The 22,738-nt window shown below is 37.0% G+C and overlaps 1 protein-coding gene across 3 annotated transcripts in view; it reads left to right on the top strand.

Annotated features, from left to right (window-relative positions):
• The window catches only part of LOC138705815 (transcription activator GAGA-like), a 334,341-nt gene that overhangs the window by 297,258 nt on the left and 14,345 nt on the right, over nucleotides 1–22,738 (top strand). Inside the window, exon 7 of one of the 3 annotated variants that reach the window (XM_069834477.1) lies at nucleotides 1,625–9,785. The exons of the other annotated variants lie outside the window; for them this stretch is intronic. Within the exon in view, the coding sequence (XP_069690578.1) occupies nucleotides 1,625–2,052 (428 nt within the window). The 3' untranslated portion in view covers nucleotides 2,053–9,785. Of the gene's footprint in view, nucleotides 1–1,624; nucleotides 9,786–22,738 lie in introns of those variants that run through there. 3 annotated transcript variants of the gene reach the window in all.

The raw sequence follows: 22,738 nt of genomic DNA, 5'->3' as shown, positions 1-22,738 counted from the left end.
TGATTATCAATGTAGGCCGAATCCTTGCAATTTTGGATAATATTTTATTGCAGAAAAGTCCAACACATTTCTTCTTAGAGTCAGTTAGTCTAGAATACGAAACCTATAGGAGAGACCACTAAATTGGCAACACTGACAATGGCCGTAGGTGGGACCTTCTAAATACTATTTTCTTTTTTCTAGGTACAGTTATGAACGAATCATCCATGCATGAAAATTTATCTTATCGATAACGAAATCAGAATGAAAGTGTTTTATACAAACCATTGAGTTCTTCGTAGGGGTAAAATGTTGATGATGGGTGCTTCTTGTCCACTCTTTATCTTTCAGAAAAAGAAATACATATGCAGATGGACTTTCTGTATCGTAATTCGATTTACAATCTGAGACACTACACGTGCAAGGCATTTTAAGATTAAGTCTGGTAACAACATAACAAATAACACTTTCAAGCTTTATTCTCTACGAAAACAGTTATATCAATTGTGATTTGTATAAACGTTAATAAAATCTGTAAATTCCAACCAATTATGCTAATTCTTTCAGAAAGTTTCAAATTCATGTGTCTACACCAGTAACTGTCACAGGTTTTAACTGTTACAGTTTCAAGGTTTGAGACAAAGAAAAGAAATTGTGAAAATTTAGTTTTGCGAGATTTTTAAAAAGTTACAATTCTGTTATTATATGCTAACTTATAAACCCCGCAATGATTACTCTAGAGACAAATGATACCAGAAACACCGAAGAGTTGCATGAAGTATACATACATTCACAATTGCACTAACTACTCGATTGTTCATCATTTTTTACTCACTTTCGCTTCCAGTGACAGGTCTGGTAGTATTTAGAAGGTCCTGCCATATGTCTTTGCCTCTGTACAGCTTTATGATGTATGACATATTTTGTTATAGTTTTGATGGTAATGTAACAGATACAAACATAAGTTAGTGAATGTCCATTGAAGGGAAATGAAAAAAGTTATGTTATATCAAGTCATAGAATATACAGTTTTATACAGGGACCATGAAAATTACGGATGATGTTTCTGTGAAATCTATAGTTTAATTAATAAATATTGTTACTTTCCCAATTAATTGATGCATGTAACTCCAATAGAGGTAATCAACATAATATTTTATTGTAGATATGTCTAAATTTGTTTCGGTACTTACATATACACACTTATATGCATGTGCTCATAGATGCGTACACACACACACATGCGACTAGGCTTCTCAACTAAATATTTGCATATTTCTTCTTACATCCATGTATTTGATGCATAAGTTATTAATTTCTGTTTGTTTTGAATAGTACTTTATTTGCTTTTCGATACAAATTTATGACTTCAAAAATGTACAGTGTGCTTGGCATCTGTAACAGGTTTAATTCCCACTTATGCATACTTATCTTATAAATGTCCTTTGTAATTGCATAGTTACAAAGGACATTAACAGCAGTGCTATTAGAGTGAATGTAGCAAGGGTCGACACAAGCACAACCATCGCCTGGTTGAGCTGCTCTGGCTTAGTTGCACAGTATTGAATTTGTTGTCCCTGCTTACTTGCAGTAGTTTAAGAGCCAGCTGCCAGGTGGTGATTTGTGTGTTTGTGTCTGCTGGCAGCATCATCGCTGCTACTGGCGGCCGGTGCAGGTGCGGGCGGGGGGAAGGTGCGGGGCGCGTCTGACCAGCCTGGCGTGTGCCCTCTCTGCGGATCCATGCTGCGTCAAGCTCGTAACCTCCGACGACATCTGCTGACCAGTTGCAAGTATCGTATGATGGGTGCTGCACTGCCAAGTAGCACCAGCCCATCTCCACCTCAGTCACAAATTCTGGCACTGCAGCCTGTCAGTTCCACATCATCTCCGATAGTTCTCCACAGCTCGGGAAACGAAAACTGTGAACAGATCGTGTGTAAAGTTTCTCCTCTGCCCTCACCACTCCCTTCTCCATTGCCTTCGCCTGTTTCCTCGTGTAGTAGTGCCATTCCTCCTGGTTGTAGTGTAATGACTTCTCCTCCTCCACCTCCACCACCAATGACACATCAGTGAATTTCTCATTATCAATATAAAATCAGCGAATACTTCATTGTTTTGTGTGAAGTTTGTTACTGTAATAGTTTCGTAGAAGCTTATGAAGTAATTATAATGAGTACATATGTTGATGAGACTGTAAAGGTACAGTGGAAGCATAGTTATCAAGAGATGCTTGAGTGAGGTGTTTTGAAAATAACTTTTTTGTAAAATTTTGGAATAGATTTATTTTTAGATAACTTCAAAATTAAATTAAAAAGTATTAAATGTTAACATTAACATTTTGTTGTAAGTGGCATATTTATGGAATAATACGCGTGAACTGTAAATCTTCTTACAGTTGACAATACAAGAACTCAGATTAGAGTTGTATCACATTACATGTGTTTTATCTTATTAATGTACAGTACCAGAAAAGAGTAACGTGCGACTTTTGGAGGTCGTTTTATAGCGTGATTCGCACAGTAGCATTCGTAAAGAGAAACGCATCACTCAGAAGTGTGACCTTTCGTCTCGTCTCAGTAACTCACATACACAGCTTGCCATCTGCCTGTCATGCAGAAGGGAGTGGGTTCGAGCTCATCCCAGTGAGGTCCCCTTCAAATAACATTAAAATGGAGTTTACAATCTTGAGACTGATGTTTCAACTTGTTAAAAAAAGTGGAATAGCTGCTGCTCAGCTACTATGGGTTATTTATTTTCAGGTTCAGGGGCGCAGATTACTTCAAGGGAGCTATTAGCTTACATTTCTGGCTAGGACAAAATGGTTTTTCTGAAAGGAAAGAACAAGTCAGTTCTTGACTACATACTGAAGAAACTAGATTTAGTGAACTGGACTGATATGTCATTGTAAGGAATATTAATGACAATTTATAGTGTAACTTTAATACAAATTAAAATTGTAATTTTATTGTTTCAACAATAATTACTTTCTATAATTGAATGTGAACACTTCCGTCAACAATGGGATTTCCACTCCACACAGTAACACAGTATTCGTTATTGCACTCCACAGACGACAATGACAATTTACTTGGATTATTGAGAACAACAATGAACTGTTAATCTTATCTAATGTTCACAGAGCACTATTTACAAATCAGAACTGTCAGTTCTCAGTTCACAGTTCGTTTGCCTTGGCTAATTCTTCTAGCTCAGTCACTCGAGTTCACAGTATCTCGAACCCCAGACCTTCAGAGACAGTCCTCTGAACTTCGAACTCAGGTCCCCCAACTGCGGTCCACTGCACTCAAACTCAGGACTTCCAGCTCCCACAGTTACCGACACAACTCAAGTCGAACTCCGGTCTCGAAGCTGACTTCACCGCTACACAAGACTGCCTTGCTGTCCAAAACTAGCAACGACTGCAACTAACTAACTAACTAACTAACTAACTAACTAACTAACTAACTAACTAACTAACTAACTAACTAACTAACTCAAGTTCACTTGCGTCTCTTCTTTTATAACCAAACCATAGTTTCGAGAAGCTACGATCTCGCGAACAATCTTCAGATGTCCAGACTTCTCTGGATTTCTCCCCTCAGTCACCAGCTGCTTACTTCCCCCTCTCTCAGCATGCCGCCGTTTCTCCTCTCCTCTCCTCTCCTCTCCTCTCCTCTCCTCTCCTCTCCTCTCCTCTCCTCTCCTCTCCTCTCCTCTCCTCTCCTCTCCTCTCCTCTCCACACCGCGCGCCGCAGTGCACCTCCCCTTGCCCTCTCGGCAAGCAGATGTTTCCTTTACGTCCGCCACTCCGAAGCGACCAACGTTTCGTCTCCCGCGCGCCCTGTCGGACACGCGTTCGAATCCCGACGCAGCTGTCACATTGCTCCCTCCTTAGGGCTGTCCGTCTCAGACAGTCCCTTCGTAGGCCGCTAGTTGGTCCAATGTTTGGGTCCTCCAGCTGCTCCCTCCTTATGGTGGTGTCACTCCATCCTGGGCTTGGCCAGGCAGCTATTACTCGTACTCTGTGGGCGCCATCTTGCTCTTCCACTTGGCCCTCCAAGGAGAGCTCGCTGGCCACGGGTTGATCTTCGGCGTCCATCAGGAACACTTCATCCCGACCAAGATGGAGTATACGGCGCCGGACGTCCACCGTCGCATCGAGTAACCGCATGGCGTCGAGTCCCAGGACGACGTCTTCGGTGATGTTGGCGACGAACACCCATATCTCCAGTTTCCTCTTCCCCAAGATCAGATTCAGGAAGACCTCTCTCTGGATGGGCAAGCTCTCGCCTGAAGCATTACATAGCTCGTATCGGCGCAGCGGCGTCCTCCCAAGTAGGCCACGCACGACGTCTGGTCCGGTGTCCACCAGTACTCTGCATGGACGGCCTTTTACCCGTCTTTCAGCAATCAGCCCATCGTCGCATCTTCTGTTGACCGGTTTCAGGACGAGCCGAGGGGACGGTGATGACGGCGCCGACGTGCTCCTCCTAGCATCGGCCCACTCTCTCTCCTGACTGTAGCCAGGTCGGTCGCAATTCCTCCCCAAGTGCCCAGGTTCACCACAGGACCAGCAGGTGGGCACTCCTCGTCTTCGTTGCTCGGGTGACTTCGGTTGACGTTCCTTGACGTCGGCCGCCACGACGCTCCTAATCCGGTGCGATGTCGAGACGTTCGCCGTCAACTTGGCTGCCTCCATCCTGAGGGCCGCCACCAGAGCTGCGTTGATGGTACGATGCTCTGCCAAGAGTGGCTGTTGTCTGATTTCGGGGTCTCGAACTCCACTGCCGAAGGTGTAGGCCGCCTCCCCAGCGATGAAGTCAGTAGATAGGCCCCTGAGGGCCTTATGGGCCAGTTGTTCCACCGCCATTGCAAATTCTTGTAGGGACTCGCCTGACTGTTGGACCCTCGTTTTCAGTTGGGTCCTGAATGCTGCTGCAAGTTGATGGTCACCATAACGTCCCTCCAAGGCCGTCATTATCTCAGCGGTTGTCCCATCTTCAGGAACGCTGTGAAGAATCTCCGACGCCTGTCCTTGAAGCGCGGTCAGTAGCTGAGTAGTCTTCTCCGCTGGCGTCCACCCATTATGTGCCGCGGTAGCCTCGAACTGGCGACGGAAAATCGCCCAAGACGTCGTACCGTCCAACTTCGGCGTCTTGACGTTCGAATGTTTGACTGAAGGTGATGGCTCTGCAGGACCACTATATGGAGTCCTAAAGTCTGTTGCCGCTTCTTGCATGGCCCGTCGAACCTCCACGGCAACTATCTGTTTATGTTCTCTAGCCTGGCGATCCACTAACGTATGTGCTTGTTTTCTTCAGCATGTTGGTCCATCAGCACACTCGTTTCCTCTTGACGACGTTCGAGAGCGCTAATTTTGCCATCGAAATGGCCTACGTCCTGTCTTAGTTCGGCCACTGTCTCGTTTATAGTTGCAACATTCTCGTTTAGTTTGTCAAAATCGGCTTTAAGTTCGTCTCTCACGATGGTAACTATTCCATCTACTGTACTTGGGCCGAAACGCTACCGATTTGCATAGCGACGTCACTTTTAATCTCCGTTTTCACTTCACTGATGTCGTTTTTCATATCACTGATGTGCTTATTCATGTCGTCTTTCATGTCTGACTTCACTTCACTGATGTCGTTTTTCACCTCACTAATATCGTTCTTCATTTCTGCTTTTACGTCACTTATGGCGTTCTTCACCTCACTGATATGTTTGTTCATTTCTGCTTTCATTTCCGTGATGGCTTGCAGGATCTGCTGTAGGTTCTCCATTATGTCTATAATATTTCGCTTCTGGCACCAGTTGTAACTTTTTTAAACAAAACAATAATGCAATTTTATTGTTTTAACAATAATTACTTTCTGTAATTGAATGTGAACACTTCCGTCAACAATGGGATTTCCACTCCACACAGTAACACAGTATTCGTTATTGCACTCCACAGACGACAATGACATTTACTTGGATTATTGAGAACAACAATGAACTGTTAATCTTAACTAATGTTCACAGAGCACTATTTACAAATCAGAACTGTCAGTTCCCAGTTCACAGTTCGTTTGCCTTGGCTAATTCTTCTAGCTCAGTCACTCGAGTTCACAGTATCTCGAACCCCAGACCTTCAGAGACAATCCACTGAACTTCGAACTCAGGTCCCCCAACTGCGGTCCACTGCACTCAAACTCAGGACTTCCGGCTCCCACAGTTACCGACACAACTCAAGTCGAACTCCGGTCTCGAAGCTGACTTCACTGCTACACAAGACTGCCTTGCTGTCCAAAACTAGCAATGACTGCAACTAACTAACTAACTAACTAACTAACTAACTCAAGTTCACTTGCGTCTCTTCTTTTATAACCAAACCATAGTTTCGAGAAGCTACAATCTCGCGAACAATCTTCAGATGTCGAGAAGATGGCGTCTATCCAAACTTCTCTGCATTTCTCCCCTTAGTCACCAGCTGCTTACTTCCTCCTCTCTCAGCATGCCGCCGTTTCTCCTCTCCTCTCCACGCCGCGCGCCGCAGTGCACCTCCCCTTGCCCTCTCGGCATGCAGACGTTCCCTTTACATCCGCCACACCGAAGCGACCAACGTTTCGCCTCCTGCGCGCCCTGTCGGACACGCATTCGAATCCCGACGCAGCTGTCACTATATAGTGTTTAAAAAAATTAACTGAAAGGAATCGAACTCTTAGGAAAGTTTTAGCTAAAAACAGTGAGTCAGTGAATGGTTGAACTGTATTTTAACTGTCTTGAGTCATCTGAGCTACTGAGATAAGGAGGAAGGTTTTACTTCTGCACGACATGTCAATATCCCCTTGAAGGTCGAATTTTCGATTTTACTGCACGATTTATATGCATATCCATTTATTATTTGCAGCAAATTCATTTTCATTACATCTTTTCAAGTGCATTTCAATAGGTTACAGTAACACTCGAAATAGAAAGAATTTCAATAATTCTGTTAGTGATAGCATGTGTACTGTATCTGTGCCCTAGGTCTCTGAGCGTGTGGAGTGTCTTGTATTTGGGACTTAGAATATTCAAATGGCCCATTAGTTTTTTCTGGTACCATGCATACTGTGATAGTAGTAAATGTTGTATAATTTCATTTAGTTTCTTAAAATATGACAAACTGTCTTAAAGCTTTTATGAAATGCAGAGAACATGAATTTGTCTGGAGTAGAATTATGGACGAAGGTAAATTACATTACTTATTTAAAGACTCTGGTATAAAGAAAAGAACAGTTAAATACTACCAATTTGCAAAAAGCTGTAGAATGCTATCCAACATGTGGAATAATTGATACTTTTAGTTAGTTAACTTTAAGAAGCTAAGAACTACTTTATCAAATTTCCTTTGTATCAGAATTTAGTCTCATTCACTTTATCTTTGGTAAATGATGTTCCACTGTATCACATTCTTTTGTAATGGAAAGAAATTTGCCATCTGTGATTAGTACCTTATCATATATTGATGATAGGAACCATCAGTGAGAATGAAGTCAGTAGTTATTCATAATCAAATTTTAGTTTAGACACATAGATATATTGAACTAAAAAAAATAGTGATTCTTAAGTATATATTTATTTACGTATATGTGAAATGAATTAATTCAGTCTTATATAATTTCATAAAATGAAATAGACACATATAACTTTTCCTAAAGAATAATGATTGAATTTGATGCTGTCTAGATGTCTGCACATGAAATATTTGGAAAATAACAATATGTTCTCTTCTTAATGCATCATATGTTGTGATTATTGATACATAAGAGTAAAGATATAGCACATGGTCATACAGGAATATTTATATGAGATAAAAAATTTACAGAAAATATTCACAAATGGGAGGACCATAACATAATACAAATAAATAAATGAACGACGAAATAAACTAGATTACAGTGCTTTAAAAAAGGTTTTAGGTAACCATTCTGAAGAATTTTGAAGAGGTGACTGAGGAAGTGGTTCATGACAGAGTATGTAACTCATTTCTGTTAACACTCTGAAAAAGATTGCCAAGGAGTTATCATGAGGAAATATCAATAACAAGATAATAGTGAAGAAGAGAAATATGAAGCCTTTAGCGTTTAAACACACAAGAAAACAATTAAATTTAGGTCTATTTTATGAAGACAGATCCAGCTCATATTATGTACTTCTTAAAGCCCTTTTAGTAGAATTCACACATTCGGTGACCAAAGAAAAGTTGCCATACAACTAAAATTTAAAGTTACACGCAAATGTGAAGATGTATAGTGATAGTGATGCTTAATAGGGCGCATCAGCAACTATGGCTATTTACATACTTATCTCCTTATCTACAATTCTTCAAAAACAAAACACAAATAATAGCATAAGTAAAATGCAAACACTGGCTAAAAATGTTGTCACACTAGAATGAGATACACAGATTCTTAATAACAAAGCAATTCATAATATATCATAAACATGAACAATTCTTAGACTTTTAGCAATGTTTAAAAAACATAAACTAATAAAATAAAGACCACCACATGCGAACTATCTGGCAGTCAGCATGCATGAGAGATAATGGGTGTGATGATGTAGTGGTTGTTCTGCATGCAATGGCATCCCACAGTCACCAACTTTGAGTAACCCACTTCAACTGGAAGATTTATATATTATATTTGTTCCTTTGTGCTACAAAGGAGTCTGTGTGGACTACATATTTATTGACTAATAGAAACATTTAAACGTGCATCAGATATTAATTGTGTCCTTTTACATTACATCAGTCATTCACAAGCAAGAAAAATAAATTAATGCAATTTTTATAAACAAATTATAGTTTATATCTGAAGTGTCATCCTGGTAGAAGATACATAGGAATATTGGTGCAATTTGCCTCAATGTATTGGTGATATATGAACAATAGTCAGCTGCTCAGAATTGCTCTGCTTTATGAACCTAATGGACAACAAGACTGGACTGGAAGACCGAAAGGGAAGAAATTTTCGAGTTTTATGAAAAAGAGCTAACTAAATCTTAAGTTAATGATTATGAAGATGAAGAGCCTGTAATAATTGTGTCAGACACGTAACATATGGAGCATCACACTAGTAATGTTTTCTCCAGAAAGAAATACAAAATATGCCAGAAATTAAGGAAACACTAAAATATAAAGAAGTTAGAAATAAACAAGAGTGTGGATAACAGCTGTATGCACAGCAGCAATGAAAGTCATGTTAAGTAGGAAATGTCACTCAATATAAGTAACTTTTCCTGTTTAGATCAATGGTTAGCTTCCCTGACTTTCACATATTATGCATTGTTCATTTGCAATACTGTTTCTTTGAATTGAATAATGTAGACATTGCAGAAATGTGTAGTTATGTTTATGGAAGCTGCTCATATTCTAATCAGCTCTCGACTATAAATTAATACACATCATTACTCAATTCGTAGCATAATTATGTTTTGTCATCAATAGGATGTGTGCTAAGTGCAGAGATTTTATGCCATCATTTCACATAGACATTTGAAAGTTGATATCACGAATTAAAGAAATGCTATTGTACTGTTCTCTCAATAAAACATACATTATCAAAGAAGCCAGATTCTTTTAGGTGTTTTTTTTTTGTATACTTGTTAGTCACTGCTTCATTAGCACACAACTTGAGTCTTTTTTTTTTCCTCAGTGTTTACAACCTTGACCTGTTTGGGTGTTGTTATACTTGGTATATGTGGAGTGAATTTACAAAATTTTAGTATATGTTGTTCATTTGCAGAACTGATGCAATAATTGAATATTCATCCTGCGTGTTCTGAAAATATGTTTTCATACAAGAGGGGGGGGGGGAAGAGACTATGCCAAGGAATTTGTGATATTTCTTTTTTAGTCATTATATTAAGTTTCCAGATTATGAAGCACTCTTCATCAAGCCCATCATTGTTTGTTGATCATTAAATTTGTTCGATATCTTTTCAGTGTTTACTTGTGTTGATCACTGTTGTGAGGAGTTCGTCTTCTATATACTTATTTATTTTACTTATCTATTGGCTTTTTCATAAGCTTAAACATTTTATTCTATAGATTGGTGTTTAGGAAGTATAAGGTGGGGCAGAAATACCTCCCCATTTTAAAAGTTTCGTAACTTCAAGAGGTTTAGTGATATATATATGTGAAAGTGCTGTAGTAATATTTCTTGTGTATTGCCATTTTGTCACTGTACTTACGTTTTGAATGTCACACCACGGAGATGACATCCTTGATTTTGTACACACTCTTCCAAATGTCTCTGCAAGTTTCCACACGCATGTTGCACCATATTTAAAGGCACAGCTGCAATTTCCCTTCAGATGACATCCTTCAATTCCTGAATGTTGCAAGGCTTGTGAGAAAACACTTTCGTTTAGAGATAACCCCAAAAAAAGTAATCACATACAGACAGGTCTGGAGAGCAGGCAGGCCACGGAACATCACCACCTCTCGACACACCATGACCTGGAAACAAGTCATGCACCACCACCATGGATGGTCTAGCTGTATGTGCTGCTGCTGAAGCCATATCATTGGTGCTTGAAGTTCTGGAGAAGGAAAATTCTGTATCATCTCAACATATCGAGCACAATTCACTGTCACCACACTTCCATTTTCACTTTCAAAAAAAGCATGGGCCAATAATCCCAAACTGTGCGACACCGCACCAGACAGTGACGCGTTCACTATGAAGCAGTTGCATGTTGATCTCTTTCGGATTTTTCTCTGCCCAGTACCAGAAGTTCTGTTTCTTTACTCTTCCAGACAAATGAAAATGTGTTTTGTCTGACATTAACAGAACAATATTGTTAGACAGGATTTCAAGAAACTGTCCAGCAAATCTCAGACGATTTCCCATATCACAATCTTTAAGTTCGTGGACCATTACCATTTTGTGTGAATAAAAGTTAAGATCCTGTTGCAAAATTCTTCTAAGGCTGCAATTACTTAATTGCAAAGCTGCTGCATGTTTTCTTGCTGAACGTTGTGGGCTCCTTATGAATGCTTGACGAACAATTGCAATGTTTTGTGAAGATTACACTGATCTTGGTCACCCTGATGGTTTCTGTTTTAGTGCTGAAGTTGTATTCCAAAATGACGCAATCCACAATTTTATGGTCTTGCGGCTAGTAACACATCCATGACGTGGAATCTGAAAGTGTGTTTGGAAAGCATGCTGAGTTAACAACAGACTCGCCAGTCTTAAAATAATGTTCCACAATGTATGCACGATGTTGTGAAGTCCACCATTCCATGTTTACTAAGCTATGCAGAAAGCACAATTACTGGATTTGTTTGTCTGAATGCTAAAGATAGCACAAATATTGCTTCAGTCACATGTGCACGATAACAATGAATTAATATGCATGCACGAAACAATTGAATTGCGGAACAGAACTGAAGGATAAAATGGCATACCATAAGGAATAAATCTATATTACTGTTTGATATTTGACTTCAGTATTTTCCATTTTATGTGCAGTTGAAAATGGGGAGATATATCTGCCTCACCTTGTATTATACCTCACTCACCAAGTAATGTACTGTGAAATCACTGGTAAGAAGTAAAAATCTAAGTTTCTTATATATGTGTGCATACACACACACACACACACACACACACACACACACACACACACACAAACACAAACAATGTGTTTCAGATCACCCATATCAGCCTTTTTTGTCGAAACTGTATGATACTGGTTGTTCATAAAAAAAATAAAAGTAAAAAAGGAGAAAACCTCATATACATTTTACTATCATTTTATTGCGAAAAGTAATTTCAACAGTATCACAGAAAAGTGAAACAGACATTTTTAAATGTTTTAAATGTTTGATAAATATTCAGGCCTTTTTTTAAGCTACTTAATGATATTGGAAAGTGATAGGGCAGCATTATTTACTATGCAGTCTTCAGGAAGAAGTGGATAAGAATCATCCTCAATGATGTCCTGTCCTTTCCTCTAATCCCACTGTCTGTGAGAGATATTGGAGAGCAAGAGAAGTTAATGGCTTTCTTGCCAAGAACTCAGCATTAGTTAACAACAAAATTTAAACTACTTATTAATGTCATATAAATCACATTTCTTGTGAACATTACAAATTTTTAATAATTATTGGACAATATAAGACTACCGAATAAAATTATGCACAACTAGTAATTATACATAGTGTTTCAAAAGTGATGGTAAAAATTTAGGGATGAGAAGTAAAAATGAAGAGAAGCAAAATGTTCCAATAAACATGGGTTCTCAAATTAACTTTTTCTTTTGGTGGTTGATGCCACCAGTGAATTGAGTACCTGGATACGGTAAAGTAGCAACATTCATGCTTCGTACATGTGCCGCACTTTCCCCATTCCATTTCCTTCTAAGTGTGAGACGATATCTAAACATGATATGGTTAACAGTGGATAGGTAGAGGAGGACCCATGTCTAGATCGCCAGATTTAAATCCTTTGGATTTTTGTGTATGGAATTATGCAAAAAAGCCTAGTATACACAACAGACATCACCACACCTGAAGAATTGCAGCATTGGATTGTAGATGCTTTCCAGCAAATGAAGAATGATCCAGGATTGCTCGAGTACATTCACGAGCCTTTGAGTCATTCCACGTCAAATCGCACAGCAATAAAACACGACCTTCTCGGAAATGGTCGAATTTTTTTTCATGAATTCCAGACATCAAATAAGGAGACCCGTATTTTTTTATTTTCACAATTATTAATTATTTGTGTAGTTATGAATATTTGAAGTTACGCAAATTATGCGCGCACTGTTACATAAACTCGCTTGGAACTTTGTGTCTACATATAATTGAGATTTGCGGTTTGGCGCATTTGAAAGACGAAATACAACACTTTTTATTACTTTAGGCCTATCACAAATAAATTTAAAATTTGGCCTATTTTTTTAATCATTTCTTTTTCAAAGCAAAATTACTATATTAAATAGCCAAGTTAAAAATCTGAAAAAAATATGGACTTGTTCGCTGATGTATTATCTGTAAACTACTGCATTTATAAATATGGGATCGGCACCCATACATTTGTAACAATTTATTTTCCGGACGCATGCACGCGCTCGCGATGTCCAGCTAATGAACTGCTTGCAGCCATAGGCTAGAAGGCTGCCCGTGGAAATTTCCCGTTGCATCTGATGTCACCATACTAATCATCAAATGATTAATACCTTAAGGAACAGTAAATATCTTATCTAAAATTATTTTATTATTGTCAGCTCAAGGGGAAGCCCTTCACAGTTTATACTGTAATATAGCCAAGTGTTTGATGATAGCAAGACTGGGTAAGGCAGTAAACTTTATGGCAGTAAACAGATGGCATGAGAGAAAAATAATCAGTTTGGGTTTGAATTTCGCGCAGTGAAGTGACTTCTATACAACATGAGTGATGGTAAAGATCACGTAATATATAACAAGTGTTTAAATCCATTTACCTTCCTAATCACGCTTTTAAAAAGAAAAGTACACTAAGACGCGTAAGTCGCGACTTATTGATAAAGCTCAATTTAAAGGAGTCTTTGAGTGTGCAAATATGTGATTTGTTCCGTAAAAATCAATCAATTTTTGCATAGGTCAGGTGAAATTATATGTGAAGCCGGTAGTTCTTGTGATATTAATAAACATGAATCAAATGAAAGTGCGGACAGAGAAAGTGATTATCCCAGTATTTCTTCTAGCAGTTCTATGGATACAGTGCTAGAAATCATTAATATTGAGGAATTAAACAAGAGTTTGATGTCAATAGAATCCCCTATCAAGAAAAGAAAGATACAACAAAACGATACCCCCGTGAAAAGTTTCAAAAGTAAAAGTCTCCCTAGTTTAAGTTTTTCATCATGCATCCATTCAAAAGTCAGCCATATTTTATTTTTGACGGAATGCAAAGAAAGTACAACCTGAAAATTGCATAGTTATTGCAGACTTTTCTGAAAATTATTCATTTGTAATACAAGATTCAATGGAAGGTGTGCATTGGAACATATGCCAAGCCACAATACAGTACAATTTTAATTTTACTTCCTACTATATTTTATTTTATATTATCTTATAGGCCTATTAATATCATATCTGAACTGTGACCGAATACGAGCGCTGCTCATTCGGTCTCAAATTTTGTTAATACTACTGCATCTCCTTTTTTTATATTGATTGTATTATTTTATTTCTATTTCTCTTATTTGTAATTATATTCTTTATTCTGTATATTTAAATAAATAAATAAATAATAAATGAATAAATGAATGAATGAATAAATGAATAAATAAATAAATAAATAAAGAAATAAATAAATCCTTTCGTAGTATATTTCAAAGGAGATACAGAAATTCGTTACAAAAGTAATGTCATCTTAGAAACCATGAAACATGACACCGATCCCTTTCACTTTTTTCAATCCGAAGCAATCAATTTCTTAAAGCAAGAATTCAACGATATGAAAAAAATCATCTACTTTTCCAATGGATCAAGTTCACAATACAAAAAAAAAAAAAAAAAAAAGAAAAAGAAAAAGAATTTATAAAATAATTGCTTACATGAAGACGATTATGAAATTAGTGCTGAATGACACTTCTTTGCAATGTCGCATGGTAAAGGTCCATGTGTTGGCATTGGAGATACTGTTAAAAGACTTGTCACGAGAGTTAGCCTATACAAGATCCTATAACAACACCAAAAAAACTGTTTGATTAGTCACAAAAAACATTTCTAACGTGTCATTTATATTTTGTCCATTCAATAAGCACAAAAACCACACTGAAAATTTGCAGGCCAGATAGCATAATCTAAAACCAATAAGTGGTACATTAAAATTATATTCTTTCATTCCGTTGTCAAAAACTGAAGATTTAGTAAAACAATTTTCTTTCAAGAAAGAAGGTAAGCGAATGAAAATTTAAAATGTGAATGAAAAGAAACATTTGAAAAGCATAATGTACAATTATTTGAAGATATCATAATAAGTAAATTAGCAGTGTTTCCTCGAGTAACTTGATCCGTACTGGGTGTAATGTTGCTACGTTCAGTCAATTATCCAGCGCCGAAAACCTCTTAGCGCGCTTTAACGCTTCCCGTCCACTGCTGCTGCGCCGACCGCTACACTCTGTCATAAGTAATTAAATTTCCATTAAACTATTGGAGATCCCATTCTGATTTTTTCTGGAATTATTAAGAATACTTCAGTGCACCTAGTAGGCATTTTTTTAGATTTTTAATAGGGCTATTTCACATTGATGTATATGTTTTGAAAATTGAATTGTAAAAAAATATTTGAAATAATTATATTAAAATTAGTTTGTAAATATTTAATAAAAAACAGTACTTTAAGCTTTTAAATGCATTTTTCAAAAAAATTTTAACATCAATATCGTCAGAAATATGACGCTTTAAATGTTGCATTGTGCGACATTTTTAACGAATTTTAACATGTAATATTTAAAAACATGTGGACTTAGGAGGAAATAAAAATACACTTGTTGGTTTAAGAGACCCATAGAGTTGGTAAAAAAAATATAAACGCAATCAGAAATATGAAGGTCAAAATTTGTATAATTTTGTGCGATTTGACGTGGAATGACTCCTTTGCGGAGAAGACTAGACAGAGGCTTTCTAGTGCATGGTTAGCATTTTGAACACCTGCTGTAAAATTTTACATGGTCAGCATTTTGAACCCTGCTGTAAAATTTTTCAGTTAACATGTTCATACTATATCATACCTTGTTTATCCACAAACTTCAGTGTTCAAACAAAAAACTGTCTTTTGTGTATTTTCAATCACATTTCTGTGGTGCTGAAGCCAAAATTATTAATTTTACTCTCTCATGATTGATAAATAAAATTGTCACTGCTTTTGTAGGAATTAGTAGGCTACTTAGTATATAGCAGGCCTCAACCAGCACAAAATGACATAATATCTTAAACGGTTAATTTGCGAACCATGTTTATTGGAACTTTTTTGCTTCTCTTCGTTTTTACTTGCCATCCCTAAATTTTTGACAATCACTTTTGAAACACTCTGTATTTAGCTATCATTAGATTAATCCTTCACTACAGGGCAATAAATCAAGTAATTGTAAAAATTGACATGTTTGAGAGAGAGAGAGAGAGGGAGAGGGGGGAAGGGGAGGGATGGGAGAAGGAGAGGGAGGGAGAGAGAGTGATATTCACTTGCGTGATTCAGGTTCCGCATACTGCAGATAGATGGCAGGACTATGGCCCATTTCAAGTTGCATCACTTCTATGGGCCACTTTATGTGAAGAGTTATGTCGTGTACTAGGGTGAATGTATGTGTAAGTGTAGTGTAGGGAATGGATGAGGATGATCATGGTGAGGAAGGGAGAAGGGGAAACCTAGTGCCGGCACATAGCCTACTGCTGTTGAATAACACCAAGGGGGCCACCAGGCTTAACTTCCCCATCACTATCAACAGTGACATATCTCTTCTCTTCATATGCACTGCGGAGAGATTTGGGATTTAACCCATGTATATTGGTGCACAATTTAGTGATTAGAAGTTTTGAACCGCCATCTCTCCTAGTTCCAAGGTAGAAATTTTAGCAGTGTGTCATTTTCAAGCCCTCAATTTTTCCTTTTCTGATAGAAACTTTTTCTAGAAGAGAAACATTTACAGGTACACAATAGATACATTCCATTAAATTGCTGTGTAAACTGAATTTGCGTAAAACGGTAATCATTTTATATGCACAATATAGGATTGGGTTCTCACATATTCACAAATTTGACTTAAAATAATGGGATGTATAGTATTTATATTAGAAACAACTAATGTTATCTTCCAGAAGTTTAATTTTAATTCAGAAATTCAAAATATATTATAAATGTCAACTTGTTTTGTGAAAAAATGTTTAATTCTCGACTATGTAGTTTTCTTCACCATCTGACTATACAGCTCATTGTAACAATGCAGAACATGTTCAACTTTTCTCTTCACTTAAGCACTTATTGCCTCTGGATCATGGTCTTCAAAAATTGTCATTGCAGCACAATAATTTGGAAAGCTTCGGTCATATTTTTTTTTTGTAAGCTTTCTTGCAGACTGAGCTTCCTTGACTTCTGTTTCTTCCTTGTTATTGTTCTCAGTGGTAGCTGTCAGATCCTCATTGCTCAGATCCTCGGAATGAGAGTTCAGAACCTCTCACGCATTCTCTACATCAGTATTAGTGAAACCAATGTCTCGTGCTATGTCCACTATTTCTCTCATAGCCCTGGTAACATGACTGTCCACTTCAACTGCTGGAACCGATATAGCATCAAGCCACAGTTTCCTCCATACACCATAATTTAGGAGTGATGTCATTCCACGCATCTATAATCTCATCAGTTGCCATCTGAATGCTAAACTGTCGCCAGGAAATCTAGGTGGTAAGGTCACTCGAATCACATTCTTCAATGAATTTGGGAAAAGTTTCAGGCAATAGTAGGCCTTAAATGTAGCAATACTGGTCCATGGGTTGAAGGATGGAAGTGGTGTTAGGAGGCAGAATCAGAACTTCGATGTTTTCATTTGAGTCAATAATGGAAGGTAGATGGTTGGGAACATTATCAAGAAGGAAAAGATTTTTGAAAGGAATCTTTTCTTTCTCACAATAGGTTTTCAACTCTCTATGCAGTTCTTTAACAAAATCAATAAGTGAAAATTGCAGAATCATCCAACATTTTTTATTAGGCCTTCAATGAATACTACATCCATTCAGTGCTGTCTGTTATTGTGAATGGTAAATCATAAGCAGTTTTAGTGTACAGTCTTCTGAAGCATTTCCTCCAAAAGGAAAGGTGTATCAGTCCTTAGCAGTCTTAAATCCAGGTGCTGTTTTTTCGTCAATAAAAATGAATGTGCAGCTGAGCATTCATTTCCAAAATAAACCTGATTCATCCCAGTTAAACATATGTTTGTGTGTAACTTTTCACTGTCATAATTCGCTAAATCTTTCTTTAAACTCCTCTGCTCTGACGTCATCTGTCACAGCTGCCACCCCGTCAGTTCTATATTGTGGAAGCTAAAACTTTGCTTGAAACAATCAAACCAACCTGAACTGGCCGAGAAAGGTGTTGGATTACCCTCTTCTGTCATCAAATCTACATACAAAGTCTTGGTTTTAGCTTGAATATCAGTTCCAGCAAAATGCATGTGTTGCTAGTTATGGTGCTCGATCCAGTGGCTTAGCATATTCTCCATTCTTTCCATTGCCTCTGAGTGAAATTTGGTCACTCTAGTTACACTCATGTTGGTTGGAGATTGAGTAATTTTTCGAATTGATTCCCTATTGTCACGAATAATTCTTACAGTTGATTCACTAAGTCCTAAAGCACTCTGAATGTCAACAGTATGCTCACCTTTCTCACAGTGAGGTCTTTCCATACAAAATTTTAAATTTTGTAATGTCAAGTTCCGGATTTTTTCAATATTTTAGTAAATGAATGTCATAATAATAAATAGTTAAGTGGCCTAATATGAACTTCGTATCACCAGTGGTTGAAAAGTAATGAAGGGTGAAATATTCGGGGAGTTGATATGTGGACTATTGTTAAAAATATTATTAAAATGGCATGATTCATTGTATCAACGTAAAAATTGTGCCAATAGAATGATGACTCTATATATTTAAACTTACTTTTGAGTTATTATGAATTTTTACTTCGAGCATGTATTAAAATTTACAGTAAAATAAGAAAATGTTAATATTTTTAAATCGAAATTTTTTTTTTACTATGCTCCTTTTTTTTTATAGTGAGATAAACAATTTCTTAATCGATTACAAAAAAATTTATGATGGCATCTCTAATACTTTGGGAAATATTAAATAAACCAGAATTGAAAATGTTGTCATTAAGGTTCATAATCGCATGCAGTGTATTATGTCATGCGCTCATACCAGACACCCACACGCATGCTTAGCGATCGATATGACAAATGCCAGATGTTACGACATCTGCTCAATGGGTCAGTATTAGCTTTCATGTGAAGTTTTGTTTTTTTCCTGTTATAATCTCAGCACAACTTTTTCCCTTCAGTTTAGATGGTGATTTTGATATGTTCTGTCATTGTAAATTGTAAGTGTTCAATATGCCTAAATTAAAGACGAAAAGTTGGAATCATCTGTGGTGTTGCAACACTTTTGGACTTGAAAAACTTTCGTCACAACTCAGTAAAAGAGAAGTGATCAGTAGCATGTGTAAAAAGGTCCCGCATTTAGTGGTAGGTGATGCTATTTGCGAATGCTTTTGCCATAAGATTTCAAAAATTGAAATAATTAGTGGCGTTGCTGGAACTGAAAGTGAGGTTGGCAAATCAACAAGCAAAGAAGAATGTTTACAAACAGAGGCGGAAAATTCAACAAGTGAAGAAGAATATGCTCCTGAACGTAAGGAATCTATAAATATATCTATTAGAAATCTATCAGAAATATTGACGTCATTGTTACAGAGAAATTTAGTACAAGGAATGGACAACTGAAAGGACCAATATGATTTTAGTGAAAAGTGACTGTGTAAATTTCATTAATAACTTCATTGGTTGGCTTAAAAAATTTGAGATACACAACTTCATTGCAAAGTCTCAAGCATATTATTTAAAGTAGCTGAAAAATGAAATAAAGCCCGGTGAGTTCATTATCATTGGTGATTTTTCAGAGAATTACAGTTTCATTATTCAGGATGCTACACAAGGTCATCACTGGAGTACCTCTCAAGCAACAATACACCCATTCACTGTATATTACAGAAATTCAGTTGGTGGTAATTTAGAGAACCTTTGTTTTTCAGTAATTTCGGAATGCTTAGTTCACGATAGTGCAACAGTTCATGTTTTTTAAAGGAAAATGATAGAACCTCTGAAACAAACACATACCGAAATATCTAAAATATATGATTTTAGTGACGGAGCAGCTAGCCAATACAAGAACAAAAAAACTCTGTTAATCTACTCAATCATGAACACGATTTTAAAAAACCTGCGGAGTGACATTTCTTTGAAACTAGTCATGATAAAGGGCCCAGTGATGGTGTAAGGGGTACAGTCAAGCAACTCGCTGCAAAAGCCAGCCTGCAAGGAACTCTAATTTCATCTCCTAAAGAACTGTATGATTAGTCAAAATGCAGTATATAGGGAATTATTGTGTCATTCACATCCATTGAAAAACATGAAGAAGTAGTTACAAAACTAAATCCTCAAAGATTTGCCGGCCTAAAGACTGTTCCCAAAACAAGCAGTGTTCACTGTGTGGTTCCAGTTAATGGAAAGTTAGCAATAAAACCCTATTCTGCTTCATCAAAAGTACCGAAACTAGTTGAAATCAGATGTGTGACGCGCACTGGTTGTCAACGCGGAAACGCTTCTCGCAGTGACCAGCAGCAGTGATGGCGCATGACATAGCGACATAGATCACCCTTTACATGGTGAATTGTTTTAATTTATAACTTCCTTATTTTTGAAGATCCCATTATGAAAATTTGACAGCCTAATGAAAATGCTCTGTATATTGCCATTTATTTTTTTTTTACGTGAATTGGAATATTCGATTTTATGTAATGGTATTTTTTAAAAATATATTTTGAATTTCTTTAAACACAATTTTCAGAGCTGCACTGAATTATAGTATCTTAATAATCTATTTTGTAAGTTATCTAACAATATCTTTAAAAAAAAATTTGTAATTATTCTTATGGTCGGAAAACAAATTGAAAATAGAGCTATATGCTGAAATAAAAATATTTTAACTGCCCATTACATTTAAACGGTAGCTGTTGCAAACATAATTTTGTACATGATTAATATATATAACATAAAGAGTTGAATGTACAATTTTTAACAAATTTGGAGATATTAATGTTTTGCGTCATATTGTTTTGCATGGAATTACCCAGTGATCAAGAACCTCTTACTTTGTTTCTAGTGAATATTGTCTTTGTACATGCTTCTTCCCCTCGAAAGGCACACATTCTTTTCTTTTACTCGATATTTTAAATACACACCCTCATACACACAGACTTGGGGCTTCACTGATCTTACTTGAGCAGTGCACAAACGTACTGAAAAAAACATCATGAGATGCACGTCACCATTGCTTGTTATTGCTTCCACGTAAAATTAATAGATGCCAATACAGGGATTTAAACATGTATTGTGTATATTCGAAAGTGCAGATAATGAAGCCGCTTATAATGGGGTCTAACTGTATAAACACAACACTTTTTTTCAAGATGGTTGTTTACAACACAGTGTTTTAAATGGTAGTTTTTATAAACCTGATGATAGTGAAGAAGAGTTGCTAGGATTGTCTGAAAATACTGAATACTTTATTGTTGCTTGAGCATGTTTACTCTTTCTTTTAAAGTATTGTAATTATTCTTCTTATTCTTCATCTTTTTTTCTGTCTACTAACAAAGGGAATAGACAGCTGCAGAAGCACTTAGGCATAAATGGCCCATTATGCACCCCATACATTAGAAAACATCCTAGAGACCGCAGTGGGTGACCAACTTCACAGTGGTGTTGGATTTGATTTCCTGGATTTTCTCAGGAGACATGATATGTTTCCCGAGGTATTGTTGCCTGATATGGCTTAAACCTGGACAGTTCAGCAGAATGTGAGGTGATGGCTCAACATCCATCCCACAGGGTACTCTGTGAGGCCCAATATATGTAGATGTTTATACAGATGGCATTATCTGGTTAGGAGTGCGGATGCTAATTTTAAACTTTTCTTTTCTAAGACTAGGGAAGTAGGATTGTAATATAATGTAGAAATAATGTTAAAAGAAAATCTCATTACAGTAAAGACATGATGATGTGTGTTGAAATAATTTTCTATTTTATATCCTGTAGACTTCATGGTCTCCTCTTTGCTTGACCATACCATCAGCTGAGTATTCGAGTATACTAATTCCACTTTTAGAAGAATACCAGATAAAGTATATTTCCAATACTCAGTTTAGGTAGGTATCATATGCACATACTGTGATATCCTATCTCTAAATATGATATTTTCAAAATGGGTTTGTTCTATATTGTGTTAAATATCAGTCTCTTCAGTATTGGTTTGTTCTATATCCAACTACCAATGGGCAATACTATTATGATCACATTTCGGACTTCTTTTGCAAGCATAAAATTAATGATTGTAACTTAACAACTCAAAATTCAAATATCTTGGAGCAACAGTAACAAATATAAATGACACTTGGGAGGAAATTAAACGCAGAATAAATGTGGGAAATGCCTGTTATTATTCGGTTGAGAAGCTTTTGTCTTCTAGTCTGCTGTCAAAAAATCTGAAAGTTAGAATTTATAAAACAGTTATATTACTGGTTGTTCTGTACGGATGTGAAACTTGGACTTTCACTCTGAGAGAGGATCAGAGATTAAGGGTGTTTGAGAATAAGGTTCTTAGGAAAATATTGGGGCTAAGAGGGATGAAGTTACAGGAGAATGGAGAAAGTTACACAACTCAGAACTGCATGCATTGTATTCTTCACCTGACATAATTAGGAATATTAAATCCAGACGTTTGAGATGGGCAGGGCATGTGGCACGTATGGGCAAATCCAGAAATGCATATAGAGTGTTAGTTGGAAGGCCGGAAGGAATAAGACCTTTGGGGAGGCCGAGACGTAGATGGGAGGATAATATTAAAATGGTTTTGAGGGAGGTGGGATATGATGGTAGGGACTGCATTAATCTTGCTCAGGATATGGACCGA

Source organism: Periplaneta americana, chromosome 9 (assembly GCF_040183065.1).
Source record: "Periplaneta americana isolate PAMFEO1 chromosome 9, P.americana_PAMFEO1_priV1, whole genome shotgun sequence".
NCBI lineage: Eukaryota > Metazoa > Arthropoda > Insecta > Blattodea > Blattidae > Periplaneta > Periplaneta americana.
This window is presented reverse-complemented; position numbering and strand designations above follow the sequence as displayed.